The sequence below is a fragment of the Lichenostomus cassidix genome, chromosome 3 (genome assembly GCF_008360975.1).
Source record: "Lichenostomus cassidix isolate B80296 chromosome 3, HeHo_3.0, whole genome shotgun sequence".
Classification (NCBI taxonomy): domain Eukaryota; kingdom Metazoa; phylum Chordata; class Aves; order Passeriformes; family Meliphagidae; genus Lichenostomus; species Lichenostomus cassidix.
Window position 1 is genome coordinate 10864089 of NC_139483.1, and position 27422 is coordinate 10891510.

Sequence of the window (27422 nt, forward strand, 5' to 3'; positions counted from 1 at the left end):
ACATGAAACCCTGGAATGGCTAAAAAACCCAGTGGTAGATACAGATGTGAGAATACAAGGTATTTAGAAAAAAAAAGGACACACACAAAAAAAATCCCAAATATGTGTAAACACATCCCTGAGATGAAAAAATAATTGAGCAAGAGTGTTCATGTTCCCAGACCTCGATGCATTATTTAACAGAAGAAACTGAATGTCTCCTGCTAAGCCACCAGCACATTCAAACGAGTTCAAGAGCTGTTCACAAGAAAACACACAGCAGGAAAAGGAGCAAGTTGCATTTAATTACAACACAAGGGTTTCAGCCAGTAACAAGCCAGCTTGCCCCAAACATCATCCCTTACTTAAAGACAGACTTAGTGACACCACATTCAGTTGTATCATTCCTCTCACAAAGCAGGACACCCAAACACATCCTCCATAGTTTCTTTTAAATCTTCTCTTTCATCACCCTAGCAATACACTCTTGTCTTACTGTGGTGGTATAGAAAGTCAAAAAATAACTCTTCACACTTCTTGAATATAAGGAAAAATAAATATAAAGAAGAATTAGAGTATCATGAGAGAAGAGGAACATATATCCACCTCAATATATTTTTACCTCCAATGAAAGGTGATCAATTGGAAAACCAAACAAAACATCACAAACAAAACCCAACAAAACAAACAGTGGGACAGACATGAAGATATTACAGTGTGAATGACAGCTGCTTACAAGCAAGGAATGTGCATAGCAATGTTCAATGTTTTGCTTGTATGACTTATGCAAAAGAGACAGAAAAAAAACCTGCATTAAGAGATCTTAAAGGTTTAATTTTAATCTAACAAGTATGGTAATACCACTGCTAAATGACAGACAAACTTCACTCCCCTTAGAGCAACTAACTCCCCACCTGCCCCACTGTTTTGGCTCTGTTCTAAAGAGCAAGATTAAAGGTGAGCACAGACCTTGTGTGTGGAAGAAGATCAACCTCATTCCTTCCTGAGGACAAGCATCCATCCTTGTAGGCCCAAGAGAAGACATTATTTCCTTTTACCAGCAAAACACTAACAAGGAATCTTTCCTGTTCTCACAAATATATGAATAAGATTATTATTTTATGGAGAAAGGCTTGCAGAATTCTTGTCTCCTCTTTTCTGCCCCACATGACACAGGCTACTCATTTCTCATATGGGTTTTCCAGTTGCTATCAAGTCCTGTAAGACATACCTGGAACCACGCTCCACTTGATCTGGGAAGACACAGGAAAGATGCCTTTCACCTGAACATCTTAGGCACTGAATGCTGTGATACACTGAGGATACCAAAACATTAAAGTGCATTTCTTTTTATTTTTCCTTTTTTTTTTTTTTTTAATAAAACCTGAATGTTTTAAGGGTCACTCATCCCACACTGCAAATTGAAAACGGACTATTTTTAATGCTCAACTACAAACAACTTCTGGAACTACATCAATACAACCAGTAATGCAAGTTGTGACAGAAGAAACAGGTTTCCACAGAACATTCAAGTTGATGAAAGAGAAATGAGAGATTGGGAGAAATCTTTTACAGTTAAAAACACTAAGCAGCACAGAGCATTTCACTAGCAGCAAGCTATGGCACATGGACTTCTGCACTGGAGCTGTCTGGCAGCAATTTCTGGGGGAAAAGCACCAAGGCTGAAAGTATCTCAGCAGTGCCTCTAAAATGCAAATCTCTTTGCCACCTCGCAGACAGGAGGCTAGGATTATTCCAAACCCTGTGCTGAAAGAGCTGCCAAAAAGCAGCTGGTTTTCAGTTCCCAGTTCAGACATATTAAAAGCCTGATGTGAATACCTGAAATACTCATTACCTGAAGCATGAACAAAATGGAGGTAGACAGGGCAAAAATGAGTCATTGTTGATGAGAAAACCTGAAGGATAGCTGAGAGATTTTCCCTTGTATGATAAGGAATATTTGCCTTGAAATTAAGAATGGGGAAAATCCAGTCTGTATTGAAAGATGTGCAATGCCCACAGCCTGTAAACATCCTACAACATAACCTCTCAAGGACAAGCACGTTGGACAAATCATCTTGCATAAAGGATGGATGTAGATAAAATCCGTAAAGACACAACAAAGAACTTGTAGGATAAAGCAAAAAATAGCTGATAAAGTAACTTCTCTCCAATGACTAAGAACAGAACTGAAAGAAGCCCTCAACTCTTCGCTGCAAATTCAGAAAGGGGAACACACACAAAGCCTAGGACAACAGCTCCCAGACTTCCCTGCCTGGATTCCCCTTTCTGGGGTTTAGCCCAAATAAGACACAACTCCAGTTCCAGAAGACAGTTTCAAAGTACTGGGACAGAACAAATCATCTTCTCCAAATTGAAAGATTTCTCGCCTCATTAATTTTACATCATATAATCAGTTACTTTACCTGAATCCCATTGAGATTATCTCAACTTAAACTAGAAACAAGCCAAGACTATTCACCCAATGAATTCTTTCATAGTCATAGTAGAGTTTAAGATAAATCAGAGAAAAGAAAACATTGAATTAACTGTCCAGGTACGAAAGGATATGGTGGGGGTTTTCTTTTTGTTTTAACTGTTTTTACCACCTTGTTTTCTATTGCAATCCATCTTGTCACCTCCCCCAACTTTTACCATTTAGTTTGTTGTAACCACTGCTTTAAAAAAAGAGTCAAAAGGATATGTTAAACACCAAAGATTTAAGTTTAAGTTATGGAAAATGAGGATGAACACATTGATACAGGCTTGCAAATTTAATTTTTAAAAGGCCCCTACGGTGGGACTAGATGGCATCATGCTAATGCAAATGGAAAATAATTAAAAAAAAAAAACAAAACCACTTTAAATTAAGTATGAATTCATACCATACACGTGTACATACTTAATAATCTTCTATGTTAGCTCTGTTTGAACTATAAAACAAGTCTATGCTACTAAAAGTTCAGTATGTGCAACATTCACCCAATCAAAGCATTTTATAAATACAAGCTGCTTTTTAGTATTGCAACATACTTCACTACTTAACATACTGAAAAACAAGTTCTACATTTAAAATTCTGCTGTAATAGCTCTATCTGCCAATTAAGACTACAAATGGAAAAATACTTGCTAATCTTTAACATTTTGAAAATGCAAATATATTTCATTTTTTGAAAGGAAACAATCTTGTTTATACTACTGGTGCTTTTTTAGACATTTGAAGATACTACACTAACAAAATACAAACTTTGTAGTAAGCTTACAACATGTACTTCTCAGAGGCAAAAAGAAAAAAAATCTGGTTTGTATTTATGAAGGAACATCCATTTATTATAAAACAAGATAAAAGATATTAGAATTAACAAGTTGAAACAAGGCAACGTTAGAACAACCACTTTAGAGCTTTGTGAATGAAGTGTAGTTTTTAACTCGCAAATCCATGTGAACGTAGCTCTTAACATGCTGTCCTCTTCTCTATAAATGGGATGAAGTAGAGAAGCAAAGCTTCAAGGTGTAAGGGTTGGAGCCATCTGTGAGGAGACAACACAGAACACACTGTGGGCATCTCACTGAGCACAGCTCTCCTGCTGATCCACCTTCCATAACCTGCCAAGTTCACCAGTTCTGTGTATTTAACACTCACACTTCTATTAGGGTTTTGCCTTTTTCACATTAGGGTTTTTCTGCTGCTACCACCTCCCCAAACTGAGATAAAACTGGAATTGTGAACAGTATGTTATCAATAGTATCTTCAAAAATGTTTTGCCCCTGAGGTCCGTTATTAAGAAGGCAGACCGAAGTGTGGAAGAATAGAAAATATTTAAACTGTTAACACTTCACAGAGAGACAAACTCATAATAGTGAGGAGGAGGTAGTTTAAAATAATATTAGACACTAGCCTGGATTCAAAATTATGTCTAGGAACACCTGAAAAAATTCCATTGAATCCAGTAAACTGTCTTAATTGTTCAGTGCAGATCTGGCCTATTGTGTACGTGCTAGCAGGTGAACTCACCCCACTCTGTTCTTTCTACTTTGGAGCATAATTCAGCTTGGCCTCACAATTTCTGGTTTCAAAGGGAACATGCTACAGGAGCAGTGAATTGAGAGCAATGAGCTGAGTAACTTAAAGAATCTTCTGTTCAAGACATTGCAGATTTCTCCATTTTTATTGTGAAAGAATCACAGAACGGTTTGGTTGGAAGGGATCATCTTGTTGGATCATCCACCTCCAACCTCCTACCCACACTAGACCAGGTTGCTCAAATGCCCATCCAACCTGGCCTTGAACACTTCCAGGGATGGGGCAGCCACAGCTTCTCTGGGCAACCTGTTCCAGTGTCTCTCACCACCCTCACAGTCAAGAATATTTTCCTAACATCTAAAACCTCAATCTCTCTTAGTTTAAAAGCATTACCCCTGTGCTATCTACTATTTGCCCATGTCAAAAGTCACTCTCCCTCTTTTTTATAGAAACACTTTAAAGTACAGAAAAGCCACCGTATGGTCATCCTGGGGCCTTCTCTTCTCCAGGCTGAACAATCCCAGCTCTCTCAGCCTTTCCTCACAGGAGAGGTGCTCCAGCCTTCTAATCATTTTTGTGGCCACCAGAACCCTCAAGTCCTTCTCCACAGACAAAAATTTCCAGCAGTAGGATTAGGAAAATTTACTTACTCGGGACTCTTATCTGGTAGTGATTAAGTACAGTGAGAGCTTCCACTGCATCTGTCTTACATTCCCATTCCAACAGACCAGACAGTGTTTTGGCAGAAGCTGTTAAAAAAAGAAATAAAAAAGGAAGGGAGGGGATCAGTAACCTCTCCTGACAGTGCACACTCAGATCAAAACCGGAATTAAGTAACTTCCCAAGCCAGTCAAATTTTACTTACGTTTTGGATCAAACACTTTGTATTTAATAAAGCTGAGAACTTCATGATCCTCACATAACTGTCACAAAAATAAAATAAGAGGTAAAACTCCAGCAACAATGCATATAAAAAAATTAGCAAAAATTCCAAGTTCCTGGAAGAGACACACAAAAAGGAAGATTCTGACTCTTTAAGAGAGTTTACAAGAATTTATGGCAAATTGTTTTAAATATATATTTAGATTGGTAACTCTTTAGAATATCATTCTAATTTGCCAAACAAGGCTCCTGTATCTGTGATACCATTACTATCTCCAAAAACATATTTAAATAATAACAAGTTCTATTTCTAGACATTCCTACTCCACTACAGTAGCTCAGAAGTTGCACATTCGAGGAGACCACTTGGGAACCAGAAATCACTTTCAGACAGAGTTTGAAAAATACATTTTATTGAACTGAAAATGAACTCCCTGAACTGTCAGCAATCTTACCATTACCTCCACTTAAAGAGGCCCAGTATTGCATGCTTTAAGCAACCAGAGTTCATTTAGGATCCAACTGTGCCAAGTTACCAGGTACATGCTTCTCTCCATTCTAAAACATCCTAGCAGTCATTAGAGCAACCATATCAGGGAGTCAGTAAATCCTTTATGAACTGTAGTCCTAACTTCCATGTATTTGGCTCCATGTCTTTTCCCTTTCCTCCACAAAAACTCTTCACATTAAGCTCCTCAAGTTAATTTCCAAGATTTTGTTTCTCACATTAAAAAAAAAGAGAGACAATAACTCCAGAATCGTGGCCATATCCAGAGGGGCTACAAATGTATTTTAAAAACCAGTTCTCTTCCAGTGGCTCTGCTACAACCACCCCAGTTATTTGTTCTTAAAAGCAGCACCACGTAAAGCCAGGACAGAGATCCAAAGCGTTGGATGTCGGTCATTCCAAGTGCCTACCTTTACAAAAGTTTCATCAGTCACACACAGGGGAACATTGTAATAATGCAGCACACAGGAGGGTGGTTGGATGATGTTCTTGGATGCTTGGCCAGCACTGGTGAAGCGATTGTTCTTACTCATGGCAAAATCCTTGTAACTACTCGTGCCATCCTCCAGTTCAAATATCTGGCTTGGAACTACTGAATGCTGCTTGGAAACACTGGAATTTAAGGGTAAAGTTTCTTAAATAATTAAGGCTATCATATTTGGCAGGATATTATCTAACCAGAAAAGAGCTGACATTTCTTAATAATAATTTGAAATAAATACAGTGAGAACAAGATAGGTTGGATGTGGTGCTTTCCTCAAAAAATTGCAGAAAAGATGGGTAAGACATATTAGAGAATACAGCTTATTAGTGGCCAATCCATGTAAAGACAATATGCTTTATGAATGTAAATAAATAAAATTATAAACAGTAATAAATCTTAGAGTGGTCGGGGTTGAAAGGGACCTTAAAGATTATATGATTCCAAGCCCCCTGCCATGGGCAGGGACACCTTCCACTAGAGCAAGTTGCTCAAAGCCCCATCCAACCTGGCCTTGAACACTTGCAGGGATGGGGCATCCTCACCTTCTCTGGACAACCTGTGCCAGTGCCTCACCACCCTCTGGGTAAAGAATTTCTTCCTAATATCTAACCTAAATCCACCCTCCTTCAGCTGAAAGCCAAAATAAACAGTTGCAAGCTGGAAATCATAACTCCAACAACGATAACAGAGTAATTTGATATTGCCCCTTTGGAACCTCATTCCATCTGCCCACTGGTGGACTATTAATCTGATAAAACATATTTACCAGACATTGAGTCTCTTTCCAAATAACTTGACATTATTGAGATGTGTGACTGCTCTTTCTACAGCATATTCATCACCCATTTCAACCAATGCTGTGCCAGGAATAGTCTTCATAAATTTCACCTAGGATAGATAAGGTAAAAAGGAGGTATTGCAACAAAGAGCCCAACCAATAGTTTTATAAAATATCAGGATATATTTTTAGACCTTCAGATAGGCTTTATCCAAAGCATTTTAAAGGACTATATTAGTTTCCAAGTTTCTAATAAATTATGCCTTACCTTCTCAATGTTTCCATACAAGCAGAACAGGTTGAATACCCTTGAACAGTTCATCTTGAGCTGATGCAACCCACTAACCATGACAACTGACCCAGAAGGATTTCCACCATGCATGTAAGAGGAGGATGCCTGAGGCAATGGATAAGCAACAAGTTCTGGAGTGTCCCGAGATCCCATTCGGTACCGGCTTGGCAAGGGCAACAAAGGACCATGGGAGCCTAAGGAGATGAAAGACCATGTTTTCAGATGGTTTGAAATAATTTTCACTACTTAATCATGCATCAAAGCCCATATACATAATGCACATTTAAAGGAGGGGTAGAAGGTTACAGCAGCTGCTGAAAAAAGATATTGTAGTAATTACAAAAATCATTATCTTCCCTGCGCCGTACAAAATATTTGAACACAAACGTATCAGAAGAAATAATTAAAATCAACCTTCAGAAAAGTTCTCATCTACTTACAGAGCTACATGGCTCAAAAAAAGAATATTACAAAGTAGGGAAAACAAACCAAAGGAGTGAGCCAGAGGTCAGGAGATGGCACAGCTCTTTTTCCCAGAGACATGAGATTAAGTCAGAAGCCTGCCTTTGTATAAAATGCTCATTTGGAAGAAACAGGAATACTAAAACTCCCACACTAATGCCAAATGAAGTGGTCCCATTTTCCACTATAGCTCAAATGACAAATTTCACTGAAATAGACAATTTCTTTTCTTTTTCTTTTAGTGATGAGACACTACTAGTAAGCAATACCTTTGTTTATAGAAAATGTCAGTATTACAGATCAAGGGGAGGATCTGTTTTTCTGAGACAAAAATAATGTGAAATTCACACAAGCCAAGTGAATAAAAGGAACCTTTTGTCTTCTTTTTTCTCCAGCAAAAAGCAGTGATAACAGGGAGACAGTGATACAGGAGACAGACACATTACTTAAGGTAGAAGGATATATCAGAAGAATTAAAAAAACCCCATCACTGAATCAAGAAAGAACATGGGAACTCTGGAGATTTGAAGAACCTTTGGAAAGAGCAGGTAGGATGTCAACCTACATTGTAAAATGTCTTGAATATCTTTGCAAAGAAAGAGGCAAGACAAATCACATTGCACCTAACAGCTGAGAGAGCAAATAACTAGAAAAGTCACATGTGAGTGGGGACATTTGTTTCTCTGGTCTTCGTTCAGCACATGAAAGTGACAACACGTCTTCCTTTACAGAGAGCACAGGTAACAAATGCAGTAATTTATAGCACTAATTCCAAAACATTATTTCTCTATAGTCACATAGCTGTACCTTTCCTGAGTCAGCTAAATTAGAAGTGCCAACACCAACAATTCACACCTTTGCATGCAAGAACATGAGAGCTGTGTTGTACCAAACCAGTGATCAAGCTATGCTGCTGTTTTCTGGAAGAAAACTGTTTTCCCAATCCAGATGTTATTTTCTACCCATTGCCAGGGTGATGGCAACTGAAAGGAAACATTCTCCCAAGGAATAAACCTGTAGAGCTGAATGCTCTGGGTGACAGGAAGAGGTAAGGCAATGAGTGCACATGGATTCACTGAACCAACAGTGCTTCAGAACACAGACTGACAGCACTGCAGGTGAACTGCTCATGCTGAAGGGATCCACAGCCAAGCATTGATTAAATATCTAGAATTCCACATAGCATATAAGAAATCGTAACCAGCTGTCATCCCATGTTACTTACCATAGCCATCATGTCTAAAGGATGATGGGTGCTCTCCCAAAATAGCTTGTCTCTGCCGGCCCTTCCCTCTGTCTAATGTGGGAAGGCAAAGAAACCAGTTTAGTATGCAGAATCAGGCACTTGATTTCTGCAGTTAAGACATAAAGCTTCTAGTTAAGAAGTGAAAAAGGTAATATGAGTCCTTGTTAATTTTATAAACAATTTCTTATTCACTCTATGTCTAAAAAATAAGCTGTATCCCTGGGACACCAAAATTAAAAGACTGCCATCTGTATAACAAATTGCACTTAAGTTGATTGGGGGCAGTGGCCAATGAGAAGATGCAGACATTTAAGGTTTATGGAGATACCCAATAGTTTTCCTAAACAGACACCACACATTAGTATAGAAAACACCATACATCAGGATTTACCCATGTGTCTCTTAAAACAAATTTGAAATGCAGTACTTTTGAAAGACAGTACCTGAATCATAATATTAGCTTCAACAGCAACACATTTTCAAAGTGGGCTTCTTTCAAGAAGTTTCAGCATAAGCCAACAACAACCTGTATTACATGGTTTCATAATCAGTAAACAGAGAGCATTACATATGTGTACATATATATTTACAGAACACCTACTGATTTATGGGCGTGCTGAAAGGATTGTACATTGTGGCATTATCAGCAGCACATAACAGTTCAAGTGAGGGAAAGTATCACTGAATAATGCACTTAAACAACAGTCAATCCTTTAAGAAAACCCAGTTCTCTAAGATATAAAGTTAAGCAAGGGGTCTACATTAATGGAGACATTACAGCTAAAGCTGTATTTTCCAGTCAGATCCATGCTGCGTGACAAAAAAACCTAAACTTCCAGATTTCTTTGTGGTAAGCAACAATTCTTTTCTTACAATTATAAAAAAGCCACATTGAAAAGATGGGGCAAGGCATTTATCAGTTTACAACAGTTTCCAGGAAATTTAAGTATGACTGCTGAAAATAGCAACCTCAGCCCAATGCAGTTGGAGGTATTTCCCCCCAAAACCAGGAATTATTTGATCACACAACAGTGGGAGATGAAAACACGTGGCCCTTTCTGCTCAGGATTTTGAGGACAAGTTCCAAGTCAGATATTTACTTTGGCAATAAACTCTGAAGAGAGAACAGTCCTGAACACTTTCAATTATATAGAAGAAAGATTACTGTTGTCAAGTTTACTTTTCCACTCCCTTTTCAGGGTAACAGCTCTGGTTCTTGGCTCTAGGAAGCAAATGAGCAGTCAGATCAAGTATTTTGAGCATGTAAACTGTGATCATCTTTCAGAAAAATCAGTTTTGTAATTCCAGCCTGTAGAACTAAATGCTTTGAAACTGCCCACAGTAAAATATAGTAAAGAATTACATTCTTCAAATAAAGAATTCTGTGAGAAAAATTTGACAAATATTTCCTCCTTATGGTGATGCAGTCCATTGCTCTCTCCTTGCCCTATGCTTGCTCCTTCCTTGAACAATGCCCCTGGATTGTGCCAGCACAAATACTTGTGTAAACAAGCACTGAAACATGAGAATAATTCTGAAAGAAAAGATTCTTTATAATCTTGTTTAAGTTTGGGTTTCTTGACTTTTGGTTTTGTTTTTAAATCAGGTCCTTGAGTCACTGAGCAAGCTGGTGTTACCACCAAAAGAAATGCTCCAAACTCCATTCTTTTAGTCAAACTTTCTGGCCAAAGGCAAGCAGAATACAAAGTCACATAGGTTTTTTTCATTAAATCTAATGCAATCAGGGTGCATAGCAGCAGGCACTTGTTAGGAAATTAATATTAGCAGAGAAATACTATGGGCAGGTGTGTAATTTGATATAAAGAACTAAAAACAATTTTTTAAAAAAATCATTGGCAAAATGCATTTCCTTTCTAACATTTGAGGGGCAGGTGTGAAATTCTGAAAGGATTTATTAACATATCTGTCCTCAGCCTGCAGTGAGAACCTCTACAGTTCAGGCAGTAGGGCTGAACATTAGGTTCAAAACCCAAATAATGCTGTTGCAAGAGTAAACTGAAAGACAAATATATAAATTCTTCCTCGCAAAGAAAATCCCTGCTCCTGGATTACTTCATGGGCAGAACTGCTGTAGATGCCTGTTTTCTCAAGTATATTTTACTGTTCATTCAACAATTCATATCCCTATTGTCCAGATATATGGATGTGGATCACAGTAAATGAAAAAATCATGCTACATATGGTATGTAATTATATATATATATATTGTACCAGTCTAATTTTTTTCCTCTTATGTGTAGTAGCATGATGTATAGAGAATAGAGACTGTAACAAAAGAAAAACAAGAGGTAAGGGTCCTGAGAAAGAGCAAGCCACACCTATCCCAAGTTTTTCATTTTCCACTGTTTGCTCTAGTTTGGGGAAGTTTTAGTTCATACAGTCATACCTATCTGCAGACCAATTACATAATGTAATTAGATGCACAGTGTTACAAGTCAGCCTTCAAACACTGCAATGATCAAAAGATAAAAGGGACAAATTAATCCTTTCAATTTTTCAAATTCAAACCTTTAGAGTTTTTCTTGTACTTGAGTTCCTTCAAAATCCCTTCAGAATCCCTTTGCTTTGATTCAAGAATTTAAGACAAAATTTGAATCCCAATACAAATAGTCACAATCTACAAGCTGCAACCAATACTGTAGCTCCCTTGTTAACTTTTTACAGGAACTTCATTTTGAAAAGCCAAGCCCTAAGTTTTTAGTTGTACAACAGTTTCACAAGCCCAGTGTCTCTGCAGAATTACTCTGAAAGTGCAAGTCTCTTGAGACAGCCAAAACCCTGGTTCTCATGTAGCCTTTGATAAGTAGATACTCTATCTTGGTCACATTGTCTTCACTTTTCTGACTTTACATTGAACACATTATTGTACATAGGTTACTGAACACTGCACTCAATAGTTACAGATTTTTGGTTATTTTTAAATAAACACTTTACAGGAGTTAGGCTAGACAGCAGTTTGACTGTACATATATAATCATAGTTGCCACTGACATGAGTTAAGCTCTGAGAATTTTTACAGCTGAGTACTTAAGAGACAGTATGCCTGTACCAATTATTAATCTCCCTATTTTATTTCTTAAGTATAGCTGAGGGGACTTATTGGTATTGCACTGCTCAGTTCCAACTATCTGCATATAAGGATTGAATTTCTCTCCTACGAGACAATATTTACACTGTTAAGTCTGAATGCAACTCTCACATACAGCAAGTAATAAAAAGATTACAATGTCAATGATATCAACAAGAGGTTCTTAATTTTGGAGGTTCTCGATTTTTCAGTGGTAATTTAAAGGGAAGTAAGACCAGCATACATACAAACTCGAACAAAATGGGTACAGTCTATCATGTTATTCATCCCATACAAATCTGAAGTACTGAAAATGTCCTCCTTTAAAAACTTGTGGTGGTGGTGCATGCAGTATGCAGACAAGGTGAACTGCAAGTCTGAGGTTTTTCAGAGGGTTTTTTTTGTTTGTTTGGGGTTTTTTTTTGCTGATGCCGATGTGGTGCATGATGAAGTGTAGAGTCAGCCTGCTGAAGTCCTCTATCCTTCTTAATGCCTTGTCCAACATAGGGGAAAAGAGTCCTTTCGAAGGAGAAGCAGTGTGCAAGTTTGTAGTTTATAAGGAATAGTCTGTGCCAGGTTTCCTCTCCTCCAAAGAGAGAGAGCTGCTTGGAGAAATGCAAGTCCTTGAGAACTGCGAAGGTGCTTGGAGGTGTGGGCTCCTTGTTGCACTAAGTGGCTCAAGCACACGGCAGTAGGGGGCACTAGGGCTCAGGGTTAACTCCCTGCGGTGACACAGTCTCCAGCAGCACTGGCCTGCTTTGGAAGGACTGTTGCCACACAGCCTGACCACGTTTGAAGGGCTGGCATTAGTACAGTCAAACAGCTACAGTGAGAATGGATCACAACCTACCTCGGCGGCCCAGATATGGCTTAGTGTAGTCCCAACTATCGTTGTCATTCCTAATGACATTAAGTCGAGTTGGCTGTTCAAATAAAGTGAAAGTGGAAGAGGTTAAGTCTTGATTATATACATTTTTTTATTTCCTAGTAAAATTAAAAGAGAAGGTCCAAGCATTACCCTTGCATATTCAATTTTTAGTGTGCAGCATCCTGCATAGATATCTGCTCCATTGAGTGCAGCCTTCGCCTTCTGGGCACAAAACACTGATTCAAACATACACATCACGTTAAGGATCTTTCTCCCCAGGTGTCACATTCATGTCCCTTTTATCTGATACAGCTTTACTTTTGTAGCCTGCAGATATTTCAATATTGTATTCACTACAAAAAATCCATACAGACTAATCACAGTAGTTACTTTACAGCAAAAAGAACTAAGCGTACACCTTTTTTAGCTCATTAGCCAACAAAAACCCCAACATAACTAAAAGAGAGATTTTGAGTGAACAAATAATCACCTTGTCTCAAAAAAATACAACAGGTAGATGCATGTACCAGGCTCCAACACCTAAGTTATTTCATATGCTCTCCATACTCCAAGATTAGATCTGTGATTAACAGAAAAATGTACCTGAGCCTTGGCACATCATGACCCATGATCTCACACATACTCAATAATATATGGTGCCAGAAAACATGAACTTTGCAACAGAACAGACCTTTTGCACCATGTATTGATATAATTTAGTGACATTTTGGAAAGAGCCTGAAACAACACAATGAGCCTTGGGTTTACCACATTCCTGCAGCCCAACTTCTTCCAAAGTGATGCAGGTTCACTGTGGAACTTAAACATTGGAAAAGTTAAGCTTCCCAGACTTGTACGAAACTGACACTGGCCAGAACTACAAAAGTAATGGGTACTGCAATTAGCATCTAAATTTGAGTGAATTTTTGAGCTTTTCAGACAAGGCTTGTTTTGAAGCTTACTTTCCTCCCCGCCCCCAACTGTTTACCTTGCTGCTGCATTACTTCACTCTCATTTTTGAGTTTTCTGACAACTGCTGACTGTTTCCTTTTTCAATAAAAGGCATGCTACAGAGTTTAATTCAAAGGACATATGGACAGTAGTATCTGAGTGTGTGAAAGATCCTCCCCACAACTTCCCTCATCTTTCACAAGGTGAAGAATAACCCCCAACTGCAGAAGTCATCTGATCCTGACAACTCCATTGATGACAAACTGAACACATACAGGAAGTCAAATTACTGTCTGTCAGGACACACAGTTTAAGTCTTCTACATAGATAAACAGGAATTAGTTTGATTTAATAGAAGTTAGGATAGCTCTCTTTGCCTGGTAAATCATCAATGCAGCCACTGGTTAAGTCATACTTTACAGAAGTGACCCACAAATAAAGCCTGCCACATTGGCAGTATCTGAAATAACAAAAATAATGCCTGAGATTTTGGCAAGTTTTGTCCAGATAACAGTTAAAAAATTGATGGTAATAAAGCTTTAGGAACAGGGCTATCAGAGTTTCAGAAATTACGGCCTAATAATATCAGATTTTGGACTTTGCAAACCACAGCAACACAACAATTCTGAACATTCAACCCATGAAGAATTTAATGCTAAAAATAGAGCAAACAGTAGGATAACAGAGCAGGGAATTTCCTCAGTACAGGATTCCTAATGATCAAGATCAAGGTCAAGGATGCCTAAGTTGGCCTTTTCTTTATTAAAGTCAAAATAGTAAGACAAGCAGTACATACTGGGACTATTTTAGAAGAGTCTGAAGAAGACAAACTGCACTTTTGCAATCCCTTATCCATTTCTTGTATCAACACAGGCAGAAGCCATGAAAATTTTGTGTATAAGGGTGCATATAAGGGGTTGTCAAATCTATGATATAATTCATGTCTGCAATTATTAGGCCTGAGGGACTATAAACATGGTTATCAAGACCACTGTTGACAATGCTATTTTCCTACAAAGATGAAATGTGTAAGTACAATTTTGTCTTACGGACAGACTAAAATTAGAAGTTAACCTGTCTTAGATAGAAATTAAGAAATAATTTGGTCTCAAAATCACACAGAATTTTTCTGACATTCTCATGTTAAACCCATTTGGAGTCAAGAACCTACAGCCAAAAAAACAAAAGTCACACTCATAAAGGATATTCAACCATGGCTTGTATTCCATTTCTCTTGAAAATAACAATGCGCTGAACTTTCCCAACAGGGTTGCACACAGTGTACAAAACATCCTAAGGAAGAAGAAAAAAAAAATTTAGTCAGATGTGAAATTCCAATTACTTCTGGTCCACAGAACATCTTCTTGCAGTGGCATTTAAATGCCAAAGAGAACAGGCTTGTTAACTTTCCCTTTCTTATTGTTCCCTCTACAATTTATACAGTCATGATTGGCATTCTTATGGATCAATACAGTACAGGCAATCAAATCTGAAAACAGGAAAAAACTTCTATAAGAAGCACTCACACAAATATTGGTTTAACAAGTATCTTCAACTGTGTTAAAATCCAGTAAATGCATCCATGTCTCAAGCTCTGCTACCTCTGAAGCATTGCCCTGCAGTAGTTCCACCACAGCAGAGAGCTAAAGTGACACTTGTAACACATTTCATAAGATTCCAGCAGCTGAGTTCATGTTCTTTTTCTGAGAGTAACTGGGGATAATTCAAGATATAAACTTAGGTAGCTAAGAGAATTTCAACAGTTTTCACCTGCATCAACCCACACTGCAAGTGGGTGTTACACTCCTTCCTTTCTTTATATCTAAACCAAATACCCTCAAAATGTTCATTCCAAGATCTTGGTGTATATCCTCGGGGTTATTTAGGGGACAAGAAGGAGAAGGGGCAAAGGAAGTGGGTATAATATTTACTATTATGTTGTGCAGAAGGGGTGGAGGGCATACTGGATTTCTTAAAATTAAAACAGACACAGCTCACCCAGTCTGAATCCACAAAAATAAAACCTCTGAGATCATTTACAGCATGCTCAACACCACAAAAAGCTGCCCTCCACCTCTCCTGTTTGGGAAAAAAGATTCCTAGAAATCTTCCAGCTCCAAGTGACATTAATTTTCAGGCATATGACTTTCCTTCAAAATTTGTCTCTCAAAACATTTCTTCACAGCCACATAATTAGAAACAAACAAAAAAATGTCTTTCAAAACATAAGCTCTACTCAAAATGCCATCAGTGTCATTAGCCAGCAGTCACACACACAACATGATTTTTAAATTATTTTTTCTAATTCAGCTACTTTATATTACCAAATCAATCAAATGATTCGTAAGACACAGTAATGTGGGATATTCATAAAAAAATTAAGCACTAGCATTATATATATACTAGAATATCATAAAAAAAGGTGCAGCTACTTCACCTCAGCATATGCTGGTAGTTTAGAGTCACTTTGGGAAAGCTTCTTTGAACAGACAAATCCCTGACCAAGTTCTGCCCACAGGGAAGGAAAATAGGAAACAGAACTTGAAAGACCTCTATGTGTCACACTGTACGTGACATCTTAGGCAAAACTTTTTCAAAACACCGACGCCCTCTATCACCTAGGGGTGAAAAGTAACTAGGAATTAAATACAGTTGATTTCCCCTTCTTGCCCTTCACTGTCACATCCCTCAAAAAAAAAAAAAAGTTCTGTGAGAGAGAGAAGCTGGTCACAATTGTAATGGAGGAACTAGGCTGCAGCAAAATTTTAGAACAATTTTGCTTCTGCCACAAGATGCCCTTGAACAGACCAATTTCTCTGCAAAAAATCTATCTCATTTCTAAAGTAAAACTCTTAAAAACTGTGCAACAGTTTACTGCAGTTATTCAGATGTGCCACTTAAAACTGCTTGCAATTTTTCATCGAATTTGTCTAAATGTAGTTCAAATTTAAGAAAAGTGTTGAAGAGGAAGAGGTAGTGTTGGGCTTTTTGTCTCTTTTTTTTTTTGAGGGGGAGGGTTGCTTGGTTGATTTTAGTTTTCTTTTGTTGGGAGTAGGTTTTTTTTAATAATGCAGACTTTGCCTGAGGAATTCTAAAATTAACTGTTTCTTTTACCCATTGGCCGAGTGCAAAATTTGTATTTTTCTCATCACATTTTTAGCTGTTATGAGCACAGCTGCTCTCCCCAGTTGCTGTGACTACACTGTCTCCAGTGAGCTCTGATCCTTGCCAGTAATTCTGGAAATCTGCCTGCTTCTAGCACTCATTTGTGTATGCTGAAGAAACAGCTGGGGGCAGTGGGAGGAAAGAGGCTGGGGGGGTTGTTTGTTTTTAAAAAGGAGCTACTGTGCCAGAGGCTTCATCCTCAGAATTCCCATGGAACTCTCCCAGCCCAGAACCAGGCTACTGCTCCCAGTTTCTTCAAGCATCCACCTTCAACTCAGCCACTCATGCAAGGCAAATTTAAAATGCATGAATGAAACTGAGTTTCCAAAATTTTTATTACAACCACAAGCAAAGAATACTTTAACTCAGTCATTGGATTTGTTCACGCAGCTCAGAGCAGGTTTGTTGTTAAACACTAAAAAGCAACTCATACCTTGGCATGCTTTTTTATAAAGAAAATTGACAGGAGAAAGAAGATTCATCTTTCTGATGAACCAACAGACAAAAATCTATCAGTACTCACAAGGCAGTGAAGAAGAAAGCATGAGGTGGAACTGACTACTTGAGGTCATTTCAGGAATACTAAGTTGCAATCAATTTGCTCTCATAATATACAGCACATAATGCAAGCATTAAGTTTTGTTTAAAGTTACTTTGTTCCACACACCCCAAACACTTTAATTGATCCATACCATCCTGCATTCCTAAGAATAAGTGATTCATACTTGTATCATAGTACACTATTTTAATTTTTTTCCTGACCTATTTCTGTGCAATTCAACATGCACGATAAAATCTCCTATGAAAAATATAAGCATTTAATGCATGATAAAACATATATTCTTAAATAACAGCCAAAAAAGAGTCTGTTTCTTAAAAAACTATGTACATGTGCCACTAATAAATGACAATAAATTAGGATGCAATTGTATATATGGTACAACTTGAAATACTGGAAAGGAAAATATATTGGCCTAGTGAGGAAAGTGAGGAAGATTCCATCAAACTGGAATTGATGATCAAAAGATAAAAGTTTCACATTTCCACAAAGGAAAGAAGGACTTAAGAAGGACTGCAAAAAACAACCCTTCCTACTGGAAAAATTACTTGCTCTTTAAATATACACCACTCAGAGCCTAAAGGCTCAATAACAATCTTGATGTTGTGGCAACACATTTGAAAATATTCTGGAAGCATGCAGCAACTTAAACATTTCAAAATCCTCACTTCTGAAGCCTTCAAATGTACTGCAAAATATCTGTACAGGACTGAATCGTCTTGAAAAACCTTTATTTAACAACATGCATGCTACCTATGTGAACATACAAGAAAATATAAAAGAAGGTGACGAAACATACCACTGTAATTGGGTAGAGAGGATTCTGAATTGACAACAGGAGAACTTTATTCCCACCAGAGGGGTCATCAGTGTTCCCTGGCCGAGTGATCCTCTTGCTTGTGGAGTAGTTGAAGAAGGCCTGCTGCCCAGCAATGTACACAGGTTCATCTGCTGCAATTGTCACACATTTCTTTGCACTCTCCACGTTTTCAAACTCCACCAGAGCCTGGCGCTTGAACGGCATCATCATGACATAGCTGGTGAGGGAAACAGCACTGTAAGGTTTCCTGCTCACTCAAAACAACTCCCACATCCCATAATGGTCATTTATGACATGGTTGCTTTTTTTCCCAAACAATTCTTAGCAAAAACATACCATATGGTTCCAAACTTCTCAAGAGCTTCCACGAGATCTGCTTCCACCACAGATTCACACAGCCCTCGGACATGGACAACAGGAGAAACAGAGACTTTGTGATGACTTCCCCCAGCATCCTAGCAAATAAAATGACATTTTAAAATTCAACACAGAGCAAGGAACACTGCTATCATCAACTAAAATTAAATATTTGGTAGACACTACACTGGGTCCAGAAGCAGCCATCTAAATGCACATTCTAAGCATGTGTTACATAATTCAACTTTTCTTTCCAAACAGATTGCCAAGTTCAGTTGCTGAAGTCTACTTAAAATAAAAAGCTTTTCAGATTTAATTAATCTGTTTGCACACAGAAGATTTTTCTTGTATTAACAAAAAGCAGCCTATTTAACACTGGTTGAACTGCAGGAGGTCTTACACATACCTTATTCATTAAGAGCATTAAAAAAAAATTAGGACACGTCCAATAGCTAAAATATTTCTGACACTCTGCTTGTTGATGCCAGTATTTTATTGAGACAGGCTGGGAGAATAAGTAAGCAAGAAGAAATGAGGACCATCCCTAAAGTGAACGAAAACTGAGTATTTTTCAAATGCATGTAGAGCTGTGCTCCACAATGCAAGAAAATGCCAGCTCTGAATTATGGTTGAAATAAACCAAACTTCCCTTCTAATTCTGAACACTCTTCATACATATTTTTAAAAACTCACAATTTCTGTACATATGGGGCTCTTTTCACCCCAAGGCTGACTACTATTAATGGACCCAGATGTAGTGCATTAGCACACAGAATTCCCACCATGAACATTTTTCAGAGCTACTTTCAGACAGTCTCAGTTCTGTGCAACTGAAGAATTTGGGCTGGAATCAGCTCATCTTTCCATGAAAACCCTGAAATTTAGGCTGAAATTTATTTTATATACTCTAGGATATGGAGGGTAAAAAAAAAAAGAAAAATAATGTAAGCCAATATTGAGAGACAATCAAAAAAAGATTAGAAATAATAAAGGGCACACTAAAATATACTGCAAATCGCCAGCACCCAAATTTCATATTTGTAACAGCAGTGTAAAGGTGATATATTCACATTTAATGACTACATTAATGTGTTCCATCTAGCAGATCAAATCTTGTTGATTTTTCACTTTTTCGTAAAGAATAGCACAGCATCTTCTGGAACGTGAGAGAGATTCTCATTTGTAGCACAAAGGAGCATTTGAGCTCCAGTAATTAAGTAACCACAATGATTGCTACTACTTTTAGACATTCCTCTCTTCCCTGTCCATTTGAACTACAGATTCCAGGAAAAAACAGATTCCAGATAACTACAAATTGAGTTTTGTGTGTTTAATTGCTGTGTTCCATATGCAGTTCTCATGAAACAATCACGTTTTCTCATTTAAATCAAGGATTTGACCATTCTGTTTGAATCAAAAGCCAGCACTTCAGGCTTCCTCAGATGTCAGAACAATCTGCTGTGTAATATTTTAAGCTTAGCTTACATTTTATTTGTTTGCAGTATGAAAGCATTTTAAGGGGCAACACATTTCTTTGAACAAGAACTGTGGCAATGCTGGGAGAACACCACTGCTGATATTTGCATAAGCTACCTCGTATCCTGAATCAATCAGCTCAGGTCTACGACAGGAGCAATGATCAAAGTAATCATGAAAGGTAAATGCTTTGAACTGCAAATGCTTAGGCAATTGCAGAAGGAACAGAACTACAGAGAGGTTTTATTTGCAGCTTATATATTCTTAACCCACATACACACTTTACAAAGCTGAAAGAAACACCTGAGGAAATCTTCAAAAGAAAACTAACAATAACTACCACTTTTTCCTGCAAAGCCTATTGCTCTAAGATGCTGAGATAACAAGCACCTTTATTTACAGTCTACAGAACAATCAAAAACGATTACATCAATTATTCATTGCCCTGCATACTTGCTACTATATTAAGATCCCAGTTAGTGCTAGGGGAATGCATTTCCATTTAGGGTTTTTTAATACACTTGAGAAATCCTGTCTAGTAAAATTTCTGTCTAATCAGATGGTAAATACAAGCAATGATTTGCTCATTGAAGCAGACTCATCCCAAAGAGTACAGCTACTAGCAACTTAGTGTTTGCTACTCACTACCTTACTGAACTAGTATCTCCATAAATCATGTCAAGCTTTTCAGAGAACTGATCATAACACAACAGTATTTTGCTCTTCCTCCTCTTCCCAGCTCAAACTTCCCTTATAGTTTCAGTTCATGTTTCTTTGTCATGCATACCCCATTGTATTTTTATCTATTAGCAGGTATTAGTAGATACAGATCTTTCTAACAGTACAAACTCTCTCAAAAATAGACTTTTTATACCTGCAATTCAAATCCATTATACATGAGTTAAACGAACATGCACAGGTGTCTGCACTTCTACAACTGGAATTAGTCTTAGAACCATCAACAAATACAAATTTTGCATTCTTTTGTCATTAAAGCAGCGTTTAGCTTTCCAATCCCAATTTCTTTCTCCCATAACACCATACAGAATGCATTCTTTCAGCAACTTTTAGCCAGAGATTTAGCAAGAATCAAAAACTGCCATTATAGTAACCTGCACAGAAGCTTGAGAAACATGTAATAATAAAACCTAAAAAAAACCCAAAATAAACAACAAAAAAACAACCTACCCACCCCAAAAAAACCCCCAACACAAACCAGTGAAATCTCAGTCACCTGCCATGAACTTAACGACTTACCTACAGAGAATTTCAGAACCTCTTTTATACAGATAAAACCACTGAGGTGGTCAATTCAGAGGGTCTCTGCTTTACTCCAAAGAGTTTCTAGCCAGCAGCAGTGAACAGCAGCACAAGAACTGAGCCTAAATCAGTCCTGAGCCAGGAAACCTCAAACTGATATTCACAGAGCTCATGGGTTGGTGAAAGATGGGGACACGTGCCACAGGCACGTTTGGCTGCAAAAAAACTCTTCACAAAGGGTAGACATAGATATTATTGTCAAACAAGTTTTGCAGCTACAAAAGCTGCAGTATCAAGCAAATCTAGAATGATCCTTGATTTCCTCTAGAAGGAGAAATAAAAGCTCCAGACCACATGAAAAATCAAACGTCTGCAGAGTGTAAAGTGTATCTACAGCTAAGGTGAGAACATTCACAGCTCATGCAACTGCTGCTGGAATTTCTCCCCAGAGATGAACAATGCAGGATTTTAACCAAGATGTCACAGCCACTGTATCTTGAAAGCTACATGAGCTACAGTTGGCACACAGACAAAGGTTACATCAAAGCATCTGCTCTCACACAGACTAACAACCACCACTATTTCTCTGCCTACAAAGGAGTCTTTCAGTAACTCAACTCCCACAGGAGCACAAAAGCCCCATGCAAAACTCCAACACCACACTTGCAGTCCACCAAAGCCAGGAGAACAGAGTAGCCAATGTTACTGCTGTGCCATTAATATATGTATATCTTAAGGGGGTTTGAAAGCTCAGTAATGATTTCTTGAAGAATCATTAGGCTGGACAGAAAATGCAGTTATTTAAATAGATAATGGAAGCAGACTTCCTTTCTCAAGGAAGTGCTCAAGACCAGTAACAAGGACAGAAAAGGTTACCCTCAAGAAAGAAACTAGGAGCATAAAAATGCTTCCCCTGAAACAAAGCTGAGGCACAAAGGGAAGCACTGACATTATCCAAGAAGATGAAGTACAAACAAGTGACTTCACATACCCAAGACTGCAACAGAGGCAGGTTCAAAGAATGGCTGTAGCATTTTAACATCCATTTATTGGTGACCTACATACCTCTAGATGACATTTGAAATATATCAATGGTTTCTTGCCAACTAACTACGATTTGCCATTCCAAAAAGGTCTTCCTTTTTGGAATGGCATCATGGGCTATAGGATGATGTCTCTATTGCTCACAAACTCCAAATTAGAATTTTTCTCACCAACTGTTTGCACAAAAACATTTCCTTTAGCCTTCCTCCAGATACTTTCCAGCCAGCATACTCATATTAGTCCTATTAATTTGTACTACCTTTTTTTGAGCATCTGCTTATCTTTTCACTACTTACCTCCTCCACCTCCCTTTTTTTCCTTACTGCAAAAGGATGGCACTTCTCCTTCCTATTCCCTCTGCCAAGTACCTAAATATACTCTTATTTAGTTTCTCACCATTCAGATTATCTTACGGACTCTCAACTTTTTCCTCTCTCTGCATCCCTCTTAAATGGTCTGAAATTTGTTTTATAGATACAACAGAATTTGTGGTGGGTGGGGGGAAGTGTGTCAGAAGAAACAAGCAGACAAGACTACGTTAAGGCTCCATGGCAGTGGAAGAATATATCAGATTTGTATATTTTTTGGTGCTTGTTTTATTGTTGTTGGTTGGTTTTGGGGACTGGGGGCAGGGCTACAGAGAAGAAGGGGGTTAGGATTAATCACATCCCATACTCTGGAAGGCTACCTGCCAATTTAGTTTTGTTTTGTATGAGGAATTTGGCTATCATTTCTCTACCACTGTGTTATTTCAATGATTCCAACTGATGCAGAAGAGAATACCTGCACTCTGACCCCTTCTGCTAATTCTGAACTTGATCTGAAGTGGTCAGGTAGTTGGACTATACGATTGTTCCAAGTCCCTTCCAACTGATATAGTCTATTCTACTTTCCTCTCTGCTCATCACAATCTGAATAGCCTTTAAAAAAAACCCCAAAACCAAGCAAACACCACCCCAAAACAAAACCCCACAAAATACAACATCATCAGGAGATTCAGCCTGAGGTATTGAAAGAAGAACCAGCCTGAAGGTAATGGTTACTTTTTCTTGAGGAAGGAAAAAGGAGGGAAGACGATTTACACACTTACTCAAAACCAGCTTCTAGGATGACTTTATTTAAGAAATTGACAAGTCACTGCAAAATAGGTCATGATCCAAACTCGATGCATTTAGCTGCTGTTACCACACTGCCTGTGCTAGACACAAAGCAGCTAAGTTGCAAGGAGAGCTGCTTTCCATTTACCACCCAGGAAGTTTCAACAGAGCTGCTGAGCTGCAAGATCACATCCCTGTTTTACCTTGCAGTAGCTGATGGTTATGTTTGTGCATGTAGACACCACATCTCACTTCCCCAAATGTAAGAGCAGGGATAACAGATCTTCCTGACTTCACAGAAATGTTTAGGAATAGGTATGTCAGAGACAGTGAGGAAAGTGGATGCTACAGGTATAAACACAACATTAATCAATAAAACTGACATTTAAGGAAGGCAGAGGGGATGGAGCTGGAAGACCCTCTAAATTCCCTTAAACACAGCTATTAGCCCACATTATCACAGTGTCCTGACCCTCTGCTACACTGCAATTCTGATTCCTCTGACAGGGCTTCACCACCACTCAACACTGCCTCTGTAAAGGTCATTCTTCCAAATCACCTTCTCTCCCACACCGAATACTTCTGCAGGAACACATCCTGCTCCTTCCCTGATCAACATCCTGCTCTGTTTTGGTTCTCCATGCTCCTCAGCCTGGAGATGAGCCATGAAGAAGAGGGTACACCTCTGGCTTAAGAGAAGTGTCCACACAAGTGGGAAACAGAGGAAAGCAAAGAGTAAAATAAATGTTGGATTTCCTGACCTGGATCTCACATAGAGACTTCTAGGCACCCATTGCAAAAAAACTAAACCAAAACAAACCCCTCAACAACAAAAGACACCAACCAAAACAACACAGAGGCATAAAGGGCTTCTTCAGCCAAATGCAACAATCCCAGAACAGGAAACTACCACAATAATAAATACAGCCCAGGAGGGTGACCCCACCAACCTGCCAGGGTCCTAGCACAAAGAGCTTTTATACAACAAGAGTATATAACCCATACAAATGTACAGTTCACTGATATTCCAGGGCATGTGTGAGGGAAAAATAAATAAAACCAACAAACAAAAAAACCCAACAAAAGTGAGGCTACCAGATTCCTATCACTTTTTGCCCTGAACATCCATTTCTCATCATTTCATCATCATTTACCCTGATCATCACTCCCCATTTCTCCTCCTAATTCCCCATTCTCTATAGTTCCTCCTACTTGTTCTTTTTCTGCTCTCTTCTGAGCAATCCAGGACACTTACACTTCTTCCCTCCTCTCAGCCTACCTTCATCTTGTATGTCTGAACCACATACGACTTTTAAAAGCTGAGAACATTTCCCTGCAGAGAAACGAGTAAGATACGTCACAGAGCAAGTAAGTTTCCTGTACATTTTTGTATCTGCTAGAGAAAAAGAACCACAGAAATTCACATCAACTAACTCTATTTTATAGATACTGGCATTTTGCTATCAAAAGCTTCGCATAAAATTACTACCAAAACTACTCAGTCATTTATTTTTCATATATCCACTTGATGTAATAGTTTATTCTTAAGAAACCGGTTTGATCTCCAGCATCAAGACAACTTCTGCCTCTCCAATAGTGAATCTGTGAATAGAGTTTTGCCAATAAATTACCAATGCCGCTGCAATTGACACAACCAGCCGCCTAAAACCCCTCATGTCCTCGACTTGCTACACATTTGTTTCAGTTTCTTTACTCACAACACTCAGCACATGCCTTGGATCTTGAGATACTAAACGTGAAGTTACACACCCCATGCTCTCATTATCATGAAGGGTAAACTTGGATAAACTGAGACATCATGAAGACACTCTGAAAGACACTCAGAACCCAGAAAGAAGGAGAAATGTAAGAACTAGTTGATTTCGTAAAAATACTGCAGAAAATAGGAAAGGCCAAAGCAGACTCTCATATCTACTTGAAGTACTAACTGCATGGCATTCACCTCTCCTACCCAACAAACTTTCAAGATAACTTATACAAGTATATGGATTTCTTTCAGCACTGGCCTTCAAGACAGAGCACATTGCTAAGTCTCGACTGCAACAGAGAGGATGCTCTGTTACAAGAAACTTGAGAGTTGAAATAGTTCTTTCCAGAGATGTATTTTGTTACAGCTTATCAGGGAACTTTTGTAATAATGCGCTGGTTTGGGCTGGGGTAAAGTTAATTTTCTACATAGTAGTATGAGCTATATTTTGGATACGTAGTCGAAACAATGTTGATAATACAGAGGTTTTCCTTAGCGCTAAGCAAGAATCAAGGCTTTCCCTCTTTCTCCTGTGGCCCCAAATGTGAGCACAGCGCAGACAATGACCCCAGCTGACCTAAGGGATATCCCAGACCCTATGAAATCATGCTCAGCATATAAAGTGGGGGAAAAAGAACGGAGAGCAGGATTTTCCTCACTTGTACCCTTTTGATTCCCTCCCCCATCAGGCCAGGCAGGAGTCAGTGGATGGCTGTGCAGTGCTTGGTGGCAGGAGAGGGTCAAACCACAACAACAAATTTAGCAGGCACCCCCTGTATCAATAGATTTAACTAATTGGAGAAATGGGAACAGCAAATGCTCCATCATTAACTGATGCACAAGTTAATTTTAACAGATCACGAAACAGGTATTCCAAATTTCAAGCTCTGACATTAAATCAATGTTTTCTTGATTTGGCTTGTTCAAATAACAAACAGAAAGAGACGTCAAGGAGAAAAATGGTTCTAATCAGATGGACAATTAGATAAAGAATCAAACAGTAGACAGAAAAGTCTCGTTAGCCCAATTTATGGGTCAAGGACTACCCTGATTCTTAGAAGCAAATTCATGAAGAAAAGGTATGTAGCAAAAAACAAAAAAGGGAACCGTCGTGCTTATAGCACTGCTCGTGGGGGAGGGAGAAAGTAGAATTAGAAATTAATTTGCAAAGGAAGCAATGGTTTAAGATCAGCCTTGTCGCCGTATGGTGCCAGACACAAAGGTAGCACGGAGGATGAAAGCAAGCCTCGGCCGCGGTTTCAGCCCCCGCCGCCTCCCCCCGCTCGCTGTTTCTATAGTGACGCTCAGCAACAGGGCCGCCACAAAACTTGCAATGGCGATACCCCAAAAGGCAGCCAGCTGCCCGCCCAACAGCGGCAATCCGTGAGCTCCCAAACCCGCACGCCTCACACCCATCCCTCCATCCCTCCATCCATCCCTCAAGGCTGCAGGCTCAGCCCGTGCCCGAGGGCGCTGAGGAACGAGCGCTCGCCTGCTTGGGGAGCGCGGAGCGGAGCACAGAGCCGGCCCGGAGCCCCTGCCGTTCCCACCCCGCCGGAAGCGCCTCCATGCCCGGGCAGCGGGCAGCGGGCCCCGACCCCGGGCAGGCCTGGCGGCCGTGGGAAGCCCCCCGCCCCTCGCCGATCCCGGTCCCCCCGCCCGGGGAGCAGCGGCGGAGGCGGTCGCGGCCTCGCCCGCGGGAGGGGAGGGGAGAGGCGGGGCGGGACGAGCCCCCTCCCCCCGCTACAGCCTGAGGGGAGCCGCCCCCCGCCCGCCGGCCCCGCGGCCCTCACCCCGCCGGAGAAGCCGCCGCCGCCGCGCGACGCGGGGAGCTTGTCCCGCCGGCCCTCGCTCTCCTCCGCGCCGCTGTACTCGATCTCGCCTTCCTCGGCAGCGGCGCTGGGCTTCAGCCGCTTGGCCTGGCTCTCGTAGGCGCCGTCCTCCTCCTCCTCCTCCTCCTCTTCCTCGTACCGCTCTCCGGACGACGGCGACGACATGTCCGCGGCAGGAAGGGGCGGCCGGCGGGGGAGACGAGGCGGGAGCGGGAAGGGAGCCGGCGGCGGCACCGAGCCCGAGCGATGCTCTGCGTCCCGGCCCCCGCACACGGCCCGCCCCGCGCCGGCACACCGCCCCGCCTCCCCGCCCGCCGCCGGCGCCGCGATTGGCTCCAATCTGAGGAGGGAACGGGTGCGCCGCGACGATTGGTCAGCAGCCTTGTCCATCAAGCAATGGGGCCGTTCGATTGGACGGGGAGCGCGTCTGTCACGGCGCTGTGGGGCAGCCCCGGCCCCGCCCCCCCGCCGCGGTGCCTGAG

The 27422-nt window shown here is 39.9% G+C and overlaps 1 protein-coding gene and 1 long non-coding RNA gene across 2 annotated transcripts; one reads left to right on the forward strand and one right to left on the reverse strand.

The window, feature by feature from the left end:
* Positions 1-2738: 2738 nt before the first annotated feature.
* HNRNPLL (heterogeneous nuclear ribonucleoprotein L like) lies at positions 2739-27224 on the reverse strand. Its single transcript, XM_085054448.1, has 13 exons — positions 26902-27224; positions 18443-18561; positions 18086-18323; positions 14770-14855; positions 12762-12858; positions 12594-12666; positions 8635-8706; positions 6924-7141; positions 6644-6765; positions 5804-6005; positions 4869-4926; positions 4654-4752; positions 2739-3509 (listed from the first exon to the last, which is right to left on the reverse strand). Exons 1-13 carry the CDS (start codon positions 27103-27105, stop codon positions 3454-3456), a joined length of 1644 nt encoding a protein of 547 aa, XP_084910574.1. The 5' UTR covers positions 27106-27224; the 3' UTR covers positions 2739-3453.
* On the forward strand, positions 7040-10494 carry LOC146439042 (uncharacterized). Its single transcript, XR_014850655.1, has 2 exons — positions 7040-7172; positions 7805-10494. It is a non-coding gene; the product is annotated as an uncharacterized LOC146439042 (long non-coding RNA).
* Positions 27225-27422: the final 198 nt, after the last annotated feature.